This window comes from Lates calcarifer, linkage group LG5, assembly GCF_001640805.2.
Source record: "Lates calcarifer isolate ASB-BC8 linkage group LG5, TLL_Latcal_v3, whole genome shotgun sequence".
Lineage (NCBI taxonomy): Eukaryota > Metazoa > Chordata > Actinopteri > Centropomidae > Lates > Lates calcarifer.
Genome location: NC_066837.1, coordinates 3,589,295 through 3,610,845, shown reverse-complemented (window position 1 = coordinate 3,610,845; position 21,551 = coordinate 3,589,295). Strand labels below are relative to the sequence as shown.

General features: G+C 39.4%; 1 protein-coding gene across 1 annotated transcript in view; it reads left to right on the top strand.

Moving 5' to 3' along the window:
• LOC108889050 (voltage-dependent T-type calcium channel subunit alpha-1I-like) overlaps positions 1-20,466 on the top strand; it is a 121,802-nt gene extending 101,336 nt beyond the window's left edge. The window contains 5 exon segments of the mRNA XM_018685331.2: positions 7,711-7,851; positions 11,394-11,528; positions 12,194-12,365; positions 14,038-14,252; positions 16,258-20,466. Of these exon segments, the coding sequence (XP_018540847.2) occupies positions 7,711-7,851; positions 11,394-11,528; positions 12,194-12,365; positions 14,038-14,252; positions 16,258-16,926 (1,332 nt within the window). The 3' untranslated portion in view covers positions 16,927-20,466.
• Positions 20,467-21,551: the final 1,085 nt, after the last annotated feature.

The following is a 21,551-nucleotide window of genomic DNA, read 5'->3' as shown; positions in this document are numbered from 1 at the left end:
TCCTAAAATGGAGCAGAATATGTGGCCTCATATAAGAATTGAGCAGCGCCAATTATGGAAATGATTGAATGTCACAAACACACAGCTCTTTGTGAAGAGGTGGCATTCATCGGGTTGGAAAAAGTTATTGACGACATGTTTGCAAGTGATGCTGAACTAAGCAGTATGCCAATTGCTGTTTATGCCGGTTATTTCAAGACTTCATTAATATAATCTACAGCAACAGTTGGTGCTACACATCCAGCCAAGCTCTGTGGGACGGCACAACATCTGGAGTTGTTTTTATTCATGTGATTCCACTGCCTAGTTGTGCAAATATAGTTTATTGATGATTTTTACACGCATGCATGCAGACATGCTAAACCACACGCAACACTAAAACCTATGAAGAAAACTCAAGTCAACTCAACACACAGAGTCTCCATCATTCTGAAAATGAGTAGTGGCAGTGGTGGTGGTGGTGCTCTCATTCTTCAGCTCTCTGATTGTTGTATCTCAACAGCAAGTTGGTACAAACTACATTTATAATCACACTCACATAAAATAACAACACCTGCAGATGAGAACAGTTATTTTAAGAAGTATGCTTGCTGAGGCAGAATGAAAGAAACAGGTAAAGAAACAAACAAAGACCCAAACAAAGGAGAGGTGGGGGAAATAAGAGAAATCAGGAAATGGAGAGAGGGAAAAATAGAGCAAATATAAATGAAAATTGAGAGTAAAATAAGAAGAGAGAGAGAGTGGAAGGTGAGTTAGAGAAGGTTAGTTTGGAAAAGTGTTTGCTGCAGCAAGTCAGTGAGAAAATGGCTGGATAAATGAGTAACTGTGTTTGACTTACTGAATAAGTTCCCTCGATGCAGCTTACTGACTGAATGATTGTGGGAAGTGAGTGACCAAAGGTGTGTTTGCACCCACCAAGTCTACAGAGTGTTTACTTCTTAACTCCAGTTTGTTTAGGCGCGTGACAAAAGTGCCAAGTAAACTGCAAGGTGGTTCATTAGAAGTGACCCCGTAAACACAAACACTGATTAGCAGAAGTAGAAGGAGATGTGTGTTGGCATCTGAGTGCCAGCTGTGATTTATACCTACAAAGCCACAACAGCAAAGAAGCAGTCTGGACTGTTGCTCATTTAATATCATTTCTTCATGTGACTTGAAATTTAAGCAGATAAATCCACCCAGTTAAAGCTGGAAACAGACACATCAGATACTTAGGATTATTTCACACATACACTGTCAGAGAACAAACTGTAAATACAAGGCAAAACAGTGGTGTCTGGGTAACCCTCAAATTCCCATTAGAATGCACATGTTTATATGTTCCTGTACAAAAACAGAAATAAACATTCATCATTCATCATTAATCTATGCTACAATTTGGCCAAAAATGACAAAAATTTGGAGCAAAAATACTAAAAAATGGAGCTGAGAGAATCTGCATGGCGATTTTTGGTGGTTTTGTTACTACTGTCGACCGCTATCACATTACACATAGTAATTTACTCTGCTTATGATATAAAAATATTGATTATAGCAGCTTTAAGCTTAGTTTTGCAGATCTTAGCTTTATGGCTACTTTTTAAATTTTCCCTGATGATGATGTTTAGAGCTTGTTCCACTGCCAGTAAGTGGCCAAAAAAGTAAATTATTGTGGTTTAAAACACCACATGCTGAATGGTTTTATCTCTCTTTTGTTGATACTAACTGTCCCAGATTTGAATGGATTCGGTCCAACTTTGTTCAATCACTGGTAATCCCACAAATTAAGAGTATAATCAACCCAACATTTTTTATATGTGTCCCCTCACCTTAGCTAAAGTAACAGAAGTCTGAGTCAGATTACTGTGGGATCCCTTTTAGCAACACAACTTTGTTTGTTTGTAACTGCGCTGTGTGAATCTAATGAACCAAAGAAATCTTTTGTGCTTTGGTTGATACCAAAGGAAATTAACTTTGTCATCCATCTTAAAGAATGACACAGAATCTATGGGTGAGAGAGGAGTGAGGAGAGGACAGAGAGAGAGGCAGACTGTGGAAGGGTTGGAAAACACAGTGAGATTGTGAGTGGGTGGCCAGGTCTGCCACAGTCTCATTGTGCTTATTGTCTGTCAGCCTACTGGTATTTTTAACCAGGAGAGGAGTAAAAAGACAGATCATGTGACTTTCTATATGCACAGTGTTTTATATCTCTGTTCTGATTAGCCAGCAAATGGCTTTGTCAGAATATAAACACAGTGTTTGACTTGTAAGTGCATTCATATTGAGATTTCGATTTTTTTCCCCCAAAGAACCAGTATCAAAATTAAAAGCAATGTAAGCTTTGTTTAACGGTATGCAAACATAAAAAACTCCAAAAACCTGACATAACTGATTGAATTTAAATATTCTAAAATATAAACTATAGCTTCTTATTGATGCTGTCACAAAATCAATCAAAGGTTTAATCTCAAAAGTAAATCCCAGCTGTGTCTGATCAGAGGCAGTAGAGCGCTTCAACCCTCTTCATCTCTCATCTCATGGACAAATAACAAAAACAAGAGCATAAACAATAAAGTTTCTAGCAACCAAGAGCACAAATCAGCAGTAAGCAGACCCATACTCTATGTTCCCTTGTAGATGAAACAAGATAATGAAAAAAGTATACAAATAGAGAGCAAACAAACCAAGAAAAACACAATGCTCATTAGAACAACTCAATTTATTTCAGTCTCATTACTGTATTAACACTGTATAGTCACAGAATCCCTTTGCAGAGAACTCATTAGATTTCCAGAGATCATTTAGGCTCCGTGTGGAGACAGTTTTTGAATTTAACATATAGCTTATATGAGGAAGTTCAGAGTTTATAAAAATCTATGCTGTGTCCAAATGGGAATTTTCTCACTTTTAATTCTGTTGCATTATGCTAATGATGAAGATAAGACCATATTTGAGAATCCTGGCCTAACCTTTAACTCCATACTTACAAAAATGTCAAAAAAGTCCATCCAGGTTTTGTCCAAAGCTGATGTAAAAGAAGATGCAACATCTGGATAAAGTGAACTTCCAACAAAAAGAGACCAATATTATTATTCAGATGACTGTTGAATGATTCATGCTTTTGGAAACATTTAACTTGCTAATGACTCCAGCTGTAGATGGTCCCAGTGAATTGTGAACAGAACATTTAGATGATGGGAAAAAATGCAATCAAGTGTCATTAAATGAATGCACACTGGTCATGATTAGTTAGAATGAAGTTTGATACCAAGAGAGAAAAAAACACTTTTTTAAAAAGTGGTAAATAAAACTCCCTGATCATGTTCATTCTCAGTCAGTTTGACAGGTGCAAAAGAGCCAAATTTTTAGCAAAGGTCAGATTTAGACCACCTATTGATTAAACAAAACAAACTGGCATACTGCCATTATAGGTTTGTGTGCAGCGCAGACAGGGACAGAGACACACCACTGCTGAGCTTGGTCTGCCTCCCATGTTTAGACAGGACATTTTGTAGTCGTCCGTTTTACATACCAGCTGATGAAGATACGCTTCAGTTTGTTCAGCTGTCACAGCTCGCTCTTCACTCACAATATGCCAGTGTCACTGTGACCTAAACCATTAGTTTAGGCTTCAAACTTCTTTTTGTTTCAACTTACAACTTTCAGATGCATGATTGTATGCTGGGCTGTGAGGCTTGTCGGGTACCCCTAAGAACACAGCAGTACGCTGGCTTAACAGATCCACTGTAGACACTGATGGAGGACTGTAGTCGATGCTGTTGTTCTGCTGACATGATGCTGCTTTCTTTATGTGTCTGGTATAGACAACAATCAGTAGCACATAAATGAAGGAAAATGAAACTCAGTTTGGGAAGGCAACTACTGTTCTGTTATACATAATGCAATATACTATATAATGTATGCAGTTAAGCCATCGTTGCTCTGCTCAGCATCATTTGCTGCTGCTGCTGCTGTTTGTATAGCATTTAATAATCCACCCCAGCATACACCTACGGGCTCAAAGGCCAGGTTGTTCTCAAAAAGAACTAGTTTCTACAACATGTTTTCCAACTACAACGGAGGGTGAATAATCATGTAAATATAAGGTTAGCATGACACATTTCCAGACAGTCTCTCCTGGAAGGCGTTCACACAGCTGCACTCATTTGTACACATAGAAAGTGACAGAAATAGTTGTGTAACGAAACTGTTTAAGGAATTCAGAACTTACTTTACCCTGCATACTTTCTTACCTCCACACATCTGACCAAAGTGGGCATGCTTGTCAGATAGTTGGTTTCACAAACTTGCTGAAATTATTGAACACAGCTCTCCCCCATTTCAGCATCAGAAAGATGTGAGGCGAGAGTGGACGGGGAAGTGCAGACAAATTTAAAGTTCTGTGTAAACTTGGCTGAGTTTTGCGCTGTCTGTTTTCTAACTGTATATTAAATCTACACTTTAGGCCACTATCTGGACAATGTGATTCTCAAAACCTAGTCATATTTTTTGTGGAATATTAGTAGATTTGGTATTTACCTTGATCTACAAATAGATATAGAGTGAACTGTCTTTTTAAATCATCATATGATGAGTTTGAGGGGGAAGCATGTGTAAATAATTTAGTGTGCGATATCAGTGATTCACAGTGTGGGGTTCAGAGTGGATGAGAACATTGCTGGATGGCAGAAACCAGATGGCAGTGCAGTGAATCAAACAGGGTCACGGGCACCATTTACCACAACCAAGGCCCCCAGCTTAGCCAATCAATCAAGCTGCCTCACCCCTCACTGTGCATCTCCCGGCACTTGAGACAATGTGTATGTGTGCGCTCATAGTACATCAGTGGGCGCTGCCAAGGTCTGGCTATCGACTGTGGTTGCCCTCTTCACCTCACACCCTTTAGCAGTAACTCTCATATGGACAGAGAGGGAGTAGGAGAGAGCAGGTACTGGAGGGAACAAGCAGTTTGAACTTTCGACATGCAGAAGAGGTGGGCTCACATGGAAAAATACAGCCTGGAGTTGAAAATCCAGAAGGCTAGGGAGAGAGAAACATATGAGCTGACGGAAAAATGAAAAAAGATTTCAAATCAAGTGGTTAATAACTAAAAGAGACAAGAAAAAATATGTTTTGTTCAAAAGTGCTTATCTGCCATTATGATAAGGCTGTTATCAGTTATCACTGTTTACAGGAACCTACATACTGGTGGATGTGTAGTGGCTCTGAGCATCGTCACCTCATCAAGCTGTAGGAGTCCAGCACTAGTGTGGTGTGCCTCCACCTACCTGTGGATCCTCAACAGCTAATTAGCTACAAAGCAAATTAAATACCAGCTGTTTAGGACATTCCTCTATTTGAACAATACCTGCTGTCAACAGCATTTTCTCTCATTTAACATAAAACATAATGCATCATGCAAAACAAAGCTCATCTGAAGAGTACTGTATGTGATATATCACACGAGTGAGTGTACAATTTTTAACACCATACAAAATGTATAAAATACAAGTCAACGTTATGTCCAACCTCTCACAAATAACTTCATGATTTGAATTCATCTCAGTAGCCAGAAAGGATACATTGTGATTTATTTGCAGTAATAATGTACAAGTTAACTGCTGTGATCTTCAACTGCAGCAACATAACTGGAAAGAAGTTCAATGGGAGCAGTCAGACAAGGAGACATGTATCAAACAAACCCCCAGGTTAGCCAGACTTATCTGAAAATGAGAACAAATGCAGTAAAACTATTATACTTTGTAAACATCTGTAATACTGTAGTTATCTGCACACAATTTTCCTGTGAAATGATGGATTATTGTAGACATCTAGGGAGCATTTACTTACAGTTTTATCTCAAAGTAAAGTAGTTTAGATGATAACCAGTATCTCTGGGCTTGTTTGGAACCTTTTGGATGAGTTACTCGTGCATTCATAGATTTAGGTGGATGCTCAGTCCTTGTCAAATCACATGCTTTACAGCAGTGAGGACACTGAGGCTTGTGTTCATCTTGATGACACAGCAATGATTGAGGCAATACACATACAGGTTACTGAATGATTGCATTTGTAACTGGAATTTTACATGCATGGATTTCAAAAGGAAAGGAAATTATCATATGAATTTATTTTGCTTTTTTTGCCTTGTTATTTATAACTGACCACATGTTAGAGTTGTGATGTCCTTCAAAGCAGAGTACAGACAGATTCCAAGTTTATCCAAGGTCGAGTGAGCTTAATTTCTCGTTCTTTATTCTCAAAATGCAACCCTTAGGACCTTCCCTCATTTGATTTCCTCAATGCTGCTGACTTTGTAAAATCTTCACACAGGAATGTGCCAATTACTTCAGGCTCTCCAGTGCCATTCAGTGGCAATTCTGAACCATCTACAGCTCGTCTAAAGTAGATCTGGTGTAATTTTTTTTCTTTTTCTTTTTGAGGGGATCATGCAATTAATCTTACAGCACTGACGTTCATCTGTCCCTCTGGCTCGGCTTGAAGCAGGCTCCAAGTCACCAATCTCTGTCTTGAACCTGCCAGCAGTGGCTGAAAATAACACCAGCTCCACCAGATTGTGGTTAATTAAACAACACAAGATGTAGTCATTACACGTGTCATACAAAAGACGTAGGGAAGAAAGAATAAGATGAAGGGAGAGAAAGGAGAAGAGTGGGTGAGATTTCAAGCAGATGAGAGAGGTGGATAAGACACTGAGTCAGTGAATGTGTTTGCTGTAAACCGTACAGTGGCTATAAAACAAGTGAATGGCTGCAATGAGAGTGGGTTGAAATGGAGGCAGGGGGAAAGACGAATTTGCACAAAAACATGGGACAGATTGACAAAGTGATAGAAAGTCTTTGTGTCTTGGGAAATGTTGGAGTCTCAGCAGGATGACAGGAAAACTGATGACCAGAAGCTGACTTTTAGACAGACAGGTAGATAGGTACATAGTTTTGTGGCAGCAACAGTTATTGCTTTCATCATGAATTATATGTAGAGTAAAGATAGCATTTTACTCACTTACTGCTTTAGCTGGTTTGGTTAGCTTAGAAATAAACACTAGAAACAGGGAGTGTTATTATATCTTGTCTATTCAGCAAACAAAGTGTAAAAACAGCAGTTCATTTTTTCAAAGGGGGTTCTGTGCTGGTCTCTTACTTAGCCGGGACCAGTATGGAGTCTCTGCACTTCACAGCCCCCCGTAAAGCAGGAGCAGTATCAGTCCTCTGAAATAAATCACAGCAAGAAAATGAATAAATAATAACTGTATTTCCCAAAATGTCAAACTATTCCTTTATCCTACCTGTGTGAAAGTACCATGTGCAGCTGTTAGTAAACTCCCTAATTAACACATTCAATCTATTTTGTGAAAAACAGACATGAAATTGGTGGAAATCTCTCTCTGTGAAAGAAAGTGAAGCCTACTCCTTGAAATTTCCCCTTAAATGATGTGTACACAGTGTGTTTATTACAGTTATAACAGAAAGGAAAAGAAACAAAGTTTGTTTCAGTGGCAGCTGTACCATATGTATCTGACTTTACTGCTTTAATTAGATCAATGATAATGACTTGCATCCATTGCACATTATATCATTCTCTATCTTCTCTGGAGTTCTAATGAAAGTTGCCGTTCTTTGTGCTAATGACAAACAGACCAAAAAGGTCAATTCTCTGTGTGTGTGTGTGTGTGTGTGTGTGTGTGTGTGTGTGTGTGTGTGTGTTTTGCAGGAGAGCCAGTGGCTGGACAGTGTATCTTTGCTGATTAAGGACTCGTTGGAAGGTGACATGATCGACAACCTCTCTGGTTCAGTTTTCCACCACTACTGCTCTCCTCCTGTCTGCAAGGACTGTAAGAGTCACCCACAAGAGGTTAGTGGGGGCACACACACACATACATACACACACACATACACACACATCCCTTCACTCTTTTTCCATGTAGGTAGCAAGCTATAAATAAGTACTCAGGTTTGTTGACCCTGAAAAATGCTGGTGTACAGTTGATACAGGGAGCCATCTTAAGCTTTTTATCTTTTTTTCCTACTTGGGCACTCTGCTTTAATTTTCCCTTTTGATATTATTCACTCATGCATCAGGAGCAGCAGCTTTGTTTTTCTCATGTTGAATCCATGTAGTGCTGTGCCAGTTTAATTTTACTCTCTGTGCTGCACTTTCCTCCTCCTTCTCTCCTTTTATCTACACGAATTCTTCACCTTGTGACTGTTATTTGATTCTCAAATAACAGTTTTATTTGGTTCTCAAATAACAGTGGGTGGGATTAACCTGAGGCAGCACAGAGCTGTCAGTCACACAAAATGTGCATCATTTAGAGCAAGTGTTGCCATTCCTGTGCAAGCAAATACAGGCATAGGCACAGAGTGTCATTTTTAACACCATTTTTGTGCACTAGCCTGGAAATAATATCCTCAAAATAAACAGGTTACTGTTCTTCAGCCCCTTTGATCACAGTCATAACCTTGGTCTCCTTTGAAAGACAACTCTTTAAATGTTACAACCAAAAGTCAGAATGAGTAGAACAGAGAGTGAACCACAGTTACAGAGGCATAAACATGATGGAAATATAAGTTTTTTTTGGTCTGTAGTTGTACCTTTTGTGGTGACAAACACTTTAAAACCAAGTCTGAACCAACTCGATTTACACAGACAGATATACTGTGAGCACACCCACTATACACACACATACATAGGAACATACAATATATGCAGCATCAAGCAAATTATTGTATATGTGACATTCCGCATACATACAGAAATAAGGGCACGTTTTCGTTCTGGCAAGCACATTTTTCCCAGATGCACTATAAAAGGAACATAATGGGGCCCAGCTACATCCTCAATAAAAGGTCCACCTAAATATTTAATAGCTTAAGATACACTTTTGTACCAATTCAGTCTAAACTAAATATAGTTTTTAAAGTGAGTCATTAAATGTAGTGTACTAATTGAGGCATCTGAGCAGTGCAGGGAGAATATGTGCCGACCAGCACAGAGACCTACATTTCTGTGCTTGGCTGCAGTGTTGGTGTTTGGCTGGGTGCTCCATCCAACACATTGAGTCTCTGGTCACACAAAAGCCTTTAACAAGTGGGAAGCCAGTGAGGAATCACATACTTGCTGCAACATGAGGGAGTCCTGAAAGATCTGTCGAATCTGTCTCCCTGAGTCAACACCTTTCTCAGGACCAGAGAGGAAGTTAGCAGCAGTAAGAACTGAAGAGCAGAGAAAGTGTCCATTTAAAAAAGTGCTCTGGAGAAGATATCTTCAATATAACCAATATTGCATATAATGAAAAAATACAAAGCATTTGGGTAAACACAAACCCTGTCTACAGACGTAAACAAATCCTCTGTGTGTGTTAGAAATTCAGAGAGTGAGAAAGAACCTTGCGTGTGTCTATCCTGTAAATGTATGTGCCTGTACTATATAGATATAAAGGTATAGATAGAAGGGAAAATGCTCATGTGAATAAATCTCAAGAGCTCTCTCAAACCTCACAGCAACAGTGTGTTTCCCAAACAACTTAGAGAGGGAGAGAATGTGTGTGTCAATCCCATAAATGCATACCCACCGCTACATCTGTATCCCCTGGTCAATATAAGATCAAACATCCCAGTGAATCTACATTATCTTCCATTTCCCCAGGTTGTTTGTTTATGGCTCAGTTCACAAGAAAATTATATTTATTTATTTATGTATTTGTGTATCTATCCCCAGACACCAAAAGCTGTAAATAATTGTACACATGTTCCAAAGCTGTGGAATTTATTTAACCTGTTATATACCGATTTATTCATTCTTGTTTTGAGATCATTATAGAATGAAATACTATGCTCCTGCAATGTAACATTCCTACTATATTAATAATATATTAGAATAATTATTCAAATAAATTGTCATAAATAATGTAACTACAAATTATAGTTGTATTGTATCACAATCAAGACACTGTAGAGTATTCTGATGGTATTTTCGTAGCTGTGCTAGCAAAAATGACATTTCAGTGTCTGTCTTAAATGACACTGTGCAATATGTGTGCTGCCTTCATCCACAAATGTTTCAGACTTGACAGTACTGAGTGAGAGATGATGAGGACTAGCTGAAGAAATCAAAGTTTTATCCCTCAAAGTTAAAAACAGGTGGATTTTCATGACAGTATAATTTTCTTCCTGTTTTGCAGTAATTCATTTCATTCATACAGTTAATACCCAGATTTCATTTGCTATCAAGATAGAAATAGCTACATCCAATATTGGAGGGCTTATCTGTAAAAAAAAAAAAAAAACTGCACCATATTAATTTTTGTAGCCGGTAATGTTCAGATATTTTCACTTTTCTCTACCTTGTACAGTCACGAAAAATCTCTCTCAAAAAATCCAGTCATACATTTCACCACCAAATGATTCACGCTCTAAACCATGTGCCGTCACTCATGACGCATACGGACATGTGAACACATCAGTCACACATAAGAACTAAAACCAATTCCAGCTCAGAGCAGGGATGATCCCATGGTTTCAAGCTGATGTATGTGCAGATTGCATATTTCAATCTGCAGCTTTGTGTGTGTGTGTGTGTGTGTGTGTGTGTGTGTGTGTGCCATCGTATGAGTCAAGACATCTTACAGATGATGTGTTCAAGATATCACGATGCATGTGAAGAAGTGTGACCTACCAGGTTAACGCTTGGGCCTCCATCATTAAGTTATTATCTACACAATATATAATGACTAGGACCTCACCTAGGACCTCTGTAACAGCATATTTACTCTTCTCTCTGTGCAAATCAAACCTTCTGACATGCAGAGGTTGGCTGGAATGCAAATATGCTGGAATGTAATGTGGCCTTTCTTTCTACCGCACATTCGTCATCTTTGTTCTCCTCTAACCTCCACTCCTTTTCTTCTCTGTTCCTTTTCAATCAGTCAATATTAAACAATATTAGAGCGGTACCTGGTGATGGTCATTTTAGAATTTCTTAACTTTTAATTTTCATGTTCCATAACATAGGAGTAATTTCATGATTTATAGAACATTGAAATTGGTCAGGAATTATTGATATATATTAGAAACAAAATTTTAAATGAAATGCTTTTTTCATTCGTGACATTTTCTTTGTCATTTAAATTTTGATGATGTATGTGTCATTTTATTACACAAATTCCATTTTCCCCTCACACAATACATTTTCTAATGGAGTTTTATCAAATTTGCTTTTGTTGCAATAAATAAATTTTGTTTGGACATCTTATACGCACACTTGTACATCTTGTATAAGTTAGAACTCAAACTAAAAAGTCTCTGCCTCTCATCGGATTCTGATTAAGTAATGATTAGCATTATACTCAGATCAAATTATACTGTAAATGTGATGTACGTGTGTCTGTGGAACAGATCCGATTGGCAGAGGTAGAGCAGGCATCTCTGATGTCAGAGCAGCTGTCAGACAAGTCATCGTCTCCGGCGCTGCCTGATGACCTCAGCCTGGATGAACACTGCAGCTACCAGCTGCTGGTCAGAGACAGCCAGGTATACACTCACACAAACACACACACACACACACACACAAACAGGTACATGTCTGTAGGGCTTTGGGGAGTCACAGCTCATGTCATCATACCCTTTCCATCTTGCTAACCATTATTAATTACTATTTACATGCTTTACTGCCTGATTAAAACACCTGCCTCCCACCGTGCTCTTGATCTGAAGATGCTGGGAGACACGTGTGTATGTGTGTGAGCACATCTTTCATATCTCCATCTTCCCATGAACACTTTGCTGTCACCTCACAGCGGTTCCACCTGGCCTGTTTCATCACTGTGTTATTGAAGACCTGTTCATTTGATCCAGTTTACAACCAACAACAACAGCTGAGCAATTTGAAGCTTTGAAGCCTGCCGTTACTTTCTTTTTACCACATCCAATTTTAATCAGACTTGTATAGATGGATAAAGGAAGGGACATGAAAAGGGAGCTTTTTGAAATTGGAAACAAATTGTTCTCAGATTTCCATTATGACAAGGGGAAATGAAAGGCTCCAGTTTGATATCTTTCTTGCTCCAGTGAACATCAGTGCACCTGGATATATCATGCTTATTCTTTCTGCATCTCTTTATCTCTCCTCTCCTTCTCTTTCACTCACTCCTCTGTCTTCAATGTCCCTTGTCTTTTTCTTTCCATCTCGCTCTCAGAGGGGCAGCAGTGATTCCCGCAGTTCGGAGGAGTTGCCCGCCCAGGGGGGCTACAGAGGGCTTCGACCCTCCAGCTCAGGAAGTGAGGAGGGGGTACAGGAGTTGTTTGAGGTGGGTGTCCATCCTCAACTGAATCCCCCCTCGCTGGAGCAAAGCCCGGCACATTGCTCAGGTAACAGAGCACACATGATGGCAGTACAGCATGTAGTTAGTATTTAGTTAGTACTGTCATACAGATTGAATGAATCCGTGAGATACTTGGTGACAGGTCATAACTTATTTTACATTGCATGACAAATGACTAATGCTTTTATTTTTCTGGTGTGGAGAATAATTCCAGCAATAAAAATCTGAGTATTGCTCTTTTAGTAAAACCTACTTTTTTGTTCATTTTTCATTCAACACCAGCAAAATGGTTCAACTGACTCTTTAACATCAACCAGTCATATTAAAATAATCCCTCTCATTGTTACCTTTCATGAGTGTTCCTTATTATCCTTATCAGGGTTCTGTGTGTGACCCTGACTGGTATTTAACCACCACAATTTCATTAAGCCATGACTTTGACATGTCATTGATAGTATCGTTTAAATAAGCAGAGGCTTTTTCTAAACGTCTCCAGAGTCAAAGTAGGCACACAAGGACATGTCTCATATTCCACACAGTTGATTGACTTCCACTGCAATTAAAGCAGTGATAGATGAGACCAGCAGCAAGGTAGACACAGACGCACAGATGTTGATGAATTACATGTTATGGCATGCTGATGGCTAACATCCCCCTCTTCCCCCCGTAACATGGCCATCATCACCGGAACAGATGGAGTGATACAAGGCAAAGTCAATTCAGGGGGACTGTTCAACAACACCCAGCTCACAGAGTGTTGTAGACAGGATGTCACTGAAGACACGGACGAGTTGTTTGCATGGTGTGTTTACTGCCAACATATAAATACTACTTTACTCATTATTTCAGAGATCATTTTTAAATTATTCTTTCATTTCCTAAATGCTGTCAGTTTGGATGAAATACTTGCTGTAGAACACACTTTTGTGTCTCTAAAATGTGCTAAATGTATGTTATGTTAGCATTTTTAATTTGTCTCCAAGAGTTACTATATGGATTTCATTTAATTTGTTTTTCAACACTAGTGCTAAGACCTTCACTTGAAAATAATCCTTTGTGATATTTTTTTTTTTTTGAAAATTCACCATTTGATCTTTCAGCTTTAGACTGAGAATTATCATCCTTTTGCTGCAGAAATAAGTAGACACAACTTCATCTACCTGAGACATAATAAGAGCTATATATTTCAAAATGGTGGATATTTTGGTGGCATAAAATTATTTAGGTGCTGAGGTACCATAATCATACAATGATTCACAATTCATATCAAAGACTTTCCCTAGATTCCTACCTAGAGACGTGGTCTTAAAGGAATGTGAGCTGATGTAAGGTTTGATATTTTGACCTGTCCCACAATAACCAGAATCTCTGTTTTGTCCTAATTTAGCTGAAAAAAAAAAAGAAAAAATGAATGGGTCCCAGAACTGAACCTTGTGGCACACCACAGGAAATAGTGCTTCTTTTTCTGAACATACCTCCCAAGGGAAATAAAGTTAGCTTTAAGGTTAAACCTAAGACAGTCTGAATCATGTCACTGGGTGCTTAAATAGCATTTGTTATCAGTTTTAAATCAAAATGTCCAATGTGTAGTGGTTGTCTAAATGCTAAAGACTGTCGCTGCCATTTCCACCCTAATAAAAAAGGAACGCAACCCAATACACTGAACACATACATTAGCACTGATAAAACTATATTGAATTATAACATTATATTTTCAGATGGTGATGGAGGAAGTTGCAGCGGAGGTGGTGGTGGGTCCTCACCAGTTTTCCACCTACCAGCAGACTTCTTCCACCCAGCTGCCGCAGCTCATCCGGGCAGTCCTGGGGACAGTGTTAGCCCAGGAGACAAAGGGCCGTCCAGGTTGGCCTCCCCAGCCTCCTGGGCCTCGCTTCGCTCACCCGGAGCCAACAGCAGGCCCCTGAGCTCTCAGGTATTATGACAGATGAATGGATTCATATGTGTGGATGGTTCGATGGATAGACGAATAAAAAACTAACATCAGTATCTCAATGCACATCAGGGACACGAGAGAATAGTCTAAATAGATAATTCCTGAGAGGACATTCAGTGAACCAAAGTTGTCATGCATCAAACACACAGGTAGTCAGATGGGATTTGCTAAATGAGGTATAATGTAGAGTGAGCTTGTGCTAAGGAAGTTTGATACTGTAACATGCTGTAATCCACAGCTACACACACAATAACAAAGGCACTAATCAGTAACACAGAATGTTGCTTTCACAGTATCTTATTGCAGTTTGTCAGCAGTAAATGAGGTTCAACCTGCTTGGGACAAAAGATGGCAGCACCTAATTTCATCAGAGTTAGAATGATATGATCAGATGAGAAACAGCAACTCATTGTATGGTCTATCATTTTGAAACTGAGGCTAAAGAATGGCTTCAGTGGCTGATAAAAACTCTTTTGTTTTACCAAATTGTAAATGTACATGTGACACTTAACACTTTCATTGATGTCCTGCTGTAGTGTGAAACTTCAGGACATTATTTAATTATAATTAAAGCCAGGAGCTCATCTATATTGAATCTAACACCTCCCTTCTGTTGGCTCCTGCATGAAACAAACAAGAATGAAAAGACCCTTATTTTAGTTCTCGTTCCTGCGTAACCATGGAGACAGATTTTTCTTTCTTTCTCTTCTACCTGTTTGGTTTGTTTAGCTCGTGCCTGAGTGCCTCTGTGATCCTCAGCTGCTACAGTAATGCTCTGCGGCACTCAGCTAATTAGCCTGGCCAGCCCTGAGCCTGATACCAACTCTCTGCACACTGTTGTTCTTGGCTCACACTCTTCACTCTCCTCTCATGTCCCTTTTTCTCTTTACGTTTGTCTCTGGTGTTCTTTCTCTCTACACCTCCTCTCTCTGTCCTCTGTCTTTTTGTTGTTTGTTTGTCTTTATCTGCCAATGTCTCAATTTCTCCTTTTTCATAACCTTTTACTCTCCCCTGTCATCTTGTATACTGAGATCATGGCAAGTAACAGTGTCAAGATTTGGAGTAGTGATTAACACCGTCCTGCCCATGTAGCATTTTAAATTAAACAAATGCTATATGACACAATGGGTGGGATGCACCAGTCAGAATAAACTTTGAAACAAGGACGCTTAATGGTTTACAATTCTGTTGCACCAAAACTTCAAACCTTGTTTCAATACATTTTAAAGCTTTCATTCATCTCTTAAGCCAAGACTGAAATGTGCCCTGTGGCTCCACCTTTTTAAAATTCCAATTTAAACACGCAAATACAGCACAGTCCCTGGAGGAAAGAAAAACAAGAAGCAAAGGACTCAACCCGTTTGCATTTTGTTCTCTGAGCTGGAGTTTTTCCAAGGCTGGAGCTACACTTACACCACTCTTATTCGGTTTTCTAAAAAGAGAAGGGTCATTTGAGCCTCTCTGCCAGGTCAGTGCAACAAAGTAATGCAAACTAGCACACTAGAGCAGCGCTAATTGTGTGACAGGTCCATGGTTCACCCATGTGTGGGTACCCCCCCCTCATGCTCCTGTTGCACCTGTTAAGACAGAACACCATCATTAACCAGCAGTGGCATATCTCTGCCCCTCTCAACCTCAACAGAGGTCTAATCAGCCAGAATAAGTGAATACACCTATATGGGTGTTTGTGCCTTGAGGGGTAGTCAATAAAATAACAGGTGTAATCTTTCCTAATGTATTTTATGGGGGTTTAAACTAATAATGTACTGTGGTTTAAATTGTTAAACTGGATTTTAGTACTCCAGGATTTAATTTAAATTGTGCAACACAGATGAGATTAACTTAAAACCTGGTTCAATCAAACATCAAGTTTAGCTACACTAAAGTTAACCCTTATTTACTTTAAATTCCCTGTTGGTGCAACCCACAGTTATCTTTTACTGTTCTTTTGCTTCCTTTTACCACCTCCCTTCTCTGTGTGAAGCACCCATCCCACAGTGACTCCTCCCTGGCCACGGGCAGTTCAGAGGGCAGCCTGCAGACCACTCTAGAGGAGGGTCTCAGCTTCAGCGTCTCCCCTCCTCGGGATTTGGATCTCCCTGTGCCTCTCCTCAGCCCCCTCCCCAGCCACCATTTACATCCCCAGGTACCAGCCACAGGAGACCAAGGCAACCCTCTACTAAAGAGACGCAGTACTACTTTTACCCTCCAAGCCACCAGGGGGCACCAGAGGAGCCAGAGCAGCTGCGGCGGTGGCAGCACCAGCCCCGGCTGTCCCCGACAAGACTCCATGGACCCCTCAGATGAAGATGTGGGCACGGGGACGGGCGGAGATGGTTGCCGCCAGACCTTTAGCAGCGAACACTTGTCAGAAACACTGAACAGCCTCTCATTGACGTCGCTGCTCACCCCGGGCTCTCTGGCACCCCCACTGGTGAAGAAATGTAACAGCACAGGCTCTTTGGACCAGGCCAATCTATCTGCCCGGAGTAAAGATGGACGCCACTTCTATGGCATAGATGCCCATGGTTACTTGTCCAACCCCTGGACGGAAGGAAGGGTGAGAGGTAAGGAGGAGGACAGTGATGTCACTGGCTTTAGCATGAAAAACAGCAGCCAACCCACAGACACAACCTCCAGAAAAAATAGATGAAACACCTGTTGCCTCTCTGTAGTGGAACTCTTTAACCATTTGCATTTCTGGACCTTCAACAGAACAGGGAGAGACTTTTAATACAAGTCCTGTGAACTCAATTCTGAAATTCTCTCTTGTCTCTATCGTCAGTTTCCCTCTTCCTTCCTTGGATCTGGCTGGTTGGGATCAGTCATTTCTCAAAAGATTACAGTTTCTTCTGAGTTTTGACATCCTCTCTTTTCCACAGGATATGTAGTTGCTGTTTGAAAAGGACTTAATGATAATGACAAGGGGCTTAGCCTTTTAGCATAACCAAGATTCAGCCTGGCAGTCCTGGCTTTATATTTGAGCCATGCTGAAACACAGAATATTCAGAAAGCCATTAGAGAGACAGGCCTGACACTCACAGTGACTGATGAACATTACTAAGGTGATGTTAATTAGATCAAACAGCTAAAAAAATCAATTTTCTCTAAGGAACAGGGCTTGCTTGACCCAACATGCCCTCAACCTTTGTGCAAAAACAGTGTTGTCAATATTGGACAGATAGCAAACCATGATGCTTCTTTTGAAGAACTGAACTTTGTACAGTAATTTTTGTTTGTTTGTTTGTTTATGTTTTTTTTTTTTTTGTAATCATCACTACAGTAGCATCAACCAACCTTTTTTCCTCTTTAGCAGATTCGGTGGGTAACAGAAAATTGAAAGGTCCTATATTTTCTGTGTACTTTTTCAACTTCAGTGTATTGAAGTTGTGTGAATGTAGACATGTCTGTCTCCGTTTGTGAGGGAGAGGGAGACCAAGACAAGCAAGGAGCCAGGCTAGTCTGAAAATTGACAAAGGGCGTCTTTGAATAGAAGAATGGATATGTGACTGCTGCTGAGAATACATGTGGGTTGCTAGTGGAAGCGTTGGCCACTTTCAGAGTGGACTCTTTGTACTTTCTACATACCCATGAAAGGGCTAAAATGTATTGAGTGCAGACCTGGGCCAAATACTATTGGCAAAGAATCTTGAAAGTGTTTTAAAGTGTCTTTAAGGTACATCCATTACTTTCAAAGACTTCTTCTGCTGATAATATATACAGTATATATATATACACACAGATATAAGATCACAGAAATGAACATTGTCTTGTGAGACTACAGGTCAGACTTCTCAGAAAACACGGACAGTTTCTTCTGTATTTCAGATTTAAAGATAAAAGAATTTTAAATGAGGTTATACCCAGCACAACCCAGCCTCTTCACACTCTGCTAACATGATACATGGGTAGTAGTGTTTCCTACAGGTCAAAAATATACTTTTAAAGGACAGCAGGTAAATAAAGTATTATAAAAATATTTCAATATATAAAATGTACATTGAAAGCTTTACAACAGTAGGTGTCATCCAGTTTTCCCAGAATTCTCCAGCTTCACCTTCTGTGCTACACACTAACACCATCTCTGTATTAGCCAGTTATGGATGCCCTGAGAAGCAAGTGAGAAAAAAAATTCTGAAACAAATTGTTCTCTCTTCTATGTTTGTGACCTACAAGAACAGGTGGGAAAGGTTTTGCTAGGTTTGCTTTTGTAAAGGTTCTTAATTTTTTGTTGTTGAATAGGCAGCTGTTGAGTCTGATTTGAAGATTAAGACTTAGAGCTAATAGACGAATTACAACTGAAGTAAAGGAGGATTTGTTTCCTGTGTTAAGTGGCTCAAAGATGCTGCTGAAAATTATTAAGATATTTCAGTTAGTTAACTCTTGTCTACATGCTAACTATGTAGCCCTGCTGTATAATGTTTTAGGAGTAATGATATCCGTCATTGTTGATTCCTCAAGCAACTTATTGCCATTATAAAATCACTCTGGGCCTTTGAATCACCCTAACTGGCTAACCTAAAGAATTTCAGTGTTGGCTGTTTGACTAATACTAACTTAATAACTTGTATTTTGTACAAATTGTCACCTGTTCAGGTGGACATGCAATCAGTGTAACATGACAGATACACTAAAGACAATGAAACTGAGTCAGGTCAACAGCATCACAAACAACATCCCCTGAAAATAATCCTAAAATTGAATCTCTCTAAAACAGTTTCAGCCTTATAGATTTAATGAAGGTAAGACTGATTGCAAGACTGTTGTTAGACTGCTTTAGTTTTAGTTAGCTGTACCTAATAAACTGGCAAATGAGTATGTAAGTGTGCAGCTCTATGGAATGGGTCTGGGGATTCAGAGCAAGCTGGATGATATCAAACTGTCTTTATCAGCCTTTTTTATATGGGCCAAATTATACTTGAACAGCTGTTAAATCTATGTTATATGTTGAGCAAGATACCCATGGGAAACATGGGTAAGGTTCTTATAGGGTCAGTTTACTGTCAGGTTACTAGAAGATGGGATTTACAGGTTTTATTTGCTGCATTAAACCCAAATGTTTATTTGACTCAGGTCTGCTTGAGTGTAGCAAGATATTATGGCAAGCAATGTGGTCCAAGTTGGTGTAATGTGTAAGTTTGAGCACTTGTTTGTCAGACATTTTGACAAAATGTAATGACCCATCACATAATACACATAGTTGTTTCACAATCTTTAAATTCCATAGCAGGTAGACCTCAGGTGGCCCTTATGCACTCACACACAGCATCATATGTAACACATACTGAAGCACATACAGTACACACATGTCACATTGACAAACAGCCACACATATCATACAAAGATGTCAATGTCAAAACACTGCAGGATGTTTCTGTAGCTGTTTGAGATGAGACAGAAGAAACCTCAGTGTTTATCTCTTTCTCTACTTTGTCTTCATTCCCCTCATTATTCTCATTCAATTGTATTATCTCCCTTCCACAGGGAAGCCAGAGTATTAAATGACTATTGACTACCCCTCTCTATTCGAGATATGCAATATGCTACAGTAGATGTACAGTTAGATGTATGAGACTCGTATAGATAGGCAATATGGTGAGAGAAGATTATATTTATGAATTCATGTATTAGAATAAAATGTCACAAAGATTCAAAGGTCACTGAAAGGATGATGATGTATTCATGTATTCCAGAGTGTTGGAGTGTGTGTTTTCTCTTTTTCCCTCCATCTCCCCAACCTTTCTTTTTTTTCCTCCAAATTGCATGTGGGTTTTTTTCCTCTGTTTTCTTAATGTCATTCTAGTGTCATATAAAAGTGAGATAGATTTTCAACAGCCTCTGACTCCTGATGTGTTTATTTCAAAATAAGGGTTGCTACAATTTTTACATTTTTTGTTCTTCAGGGTTGTGTCAGAGTTCAGTGTTGGTCTCAGTTCCTTCTTCCTTCAGTATAAAAAGCTTAATTAATTTAACTGTGTCCCTAATGGTATGTCTAGATGCAAAATATGTATGCATTACTGCTAAATTGTATTAAGCTGAATGAAAAATTCAGCCTCAGGCTTTAACTTGATTTATTTTACATGCGTTAATTCAGGAAAATTCCCTCTTGAATGTTATACATTAAATACAACATGGTGTTACCTGCTTCAAGGCAAAAACATGTAAGTATTTTGTCATTTCTGTCCTTTTTTCCCACAGTCAAAGAAGTTCCTATTTGAGCAGATGTCACTCATTTTGGTAAGCATGGAGCTTCAGCCTCAGCTAACTGGCAACCAGAGCTGCTCAGGAAGAAGGTGGTCACAAACCAGTCACACAAAGATCCTTTCAGATATGCCGAATTCACTGTTTTTAGCAGCTCTCCTACTTTTATCTCCTGTCTGCTTTTGTTTTTTTCCATTTTGGTGACAGCTGTTTGACACACTCTGATAAGTAATAGTACACATATAAGGTTGGGGATGCATCTTTTTTTATTTATTGCTGACAAACAAATGATGTGGTGCAGTATCACAGTTGTTGTCCTACATGTCAGGCTGCACTCTGAGGACTCATCCTTCTCCTTTGTACCCAGCTCCCATTACTGAGGAAGCAATGGAGCTGATCTTGACAGTACTGGCCTTTTTGCACTAAGACAAGAAAACAGGTAAATAAATAGTTCTGCCCCACAGCAGGTAATTCAGAGACTGCTGTGACTGTTTCTGCTCTAAAATGCAAGCAAAACACACTTTTAACACCAGACATACATTGCTTGTGAATCTTGTTATATTGGACAACCAAGTGGTTCAGTTTATGTGGATGTTATCCATTTCTTTCTGATGCCCCACAGCCTTCTAAGCCCACAAATGGTAGTCTACTGTTGGTGGATGGAGTTGTGGTTTTAGGTTTAGAGTTTTTTGTAAGCTACTTCTCTAAATGTGTTTGCCATTCTTTACACTTCTTAATTTTAATTCTACATTGGCCGTGGTTGTTTACACATGTGGTTTAATTTGGTTTACTTTGGAAATATGACCAACTTGTAATAATCAAATGCAGTACATTTTATACCTAAGAGCTACAGCTTCAAGCTCCACTTACACGTGTCACTTCATGTGTATTGGGTAGATCAGACAGCAACTGGATATTAAAAAAAAGGTGTAAATGCCTCTGTCCCTCCCAGACATAAACTTCATCTTTGCTCCTCCCAAGTGCAACGACATCAGTAAGCAGTGTGAGGAAAATACCATCTACACACACTGTCACTGAGGTGAGTCATTCATGTGTTCATGAAGAGCTGTCTGTTGG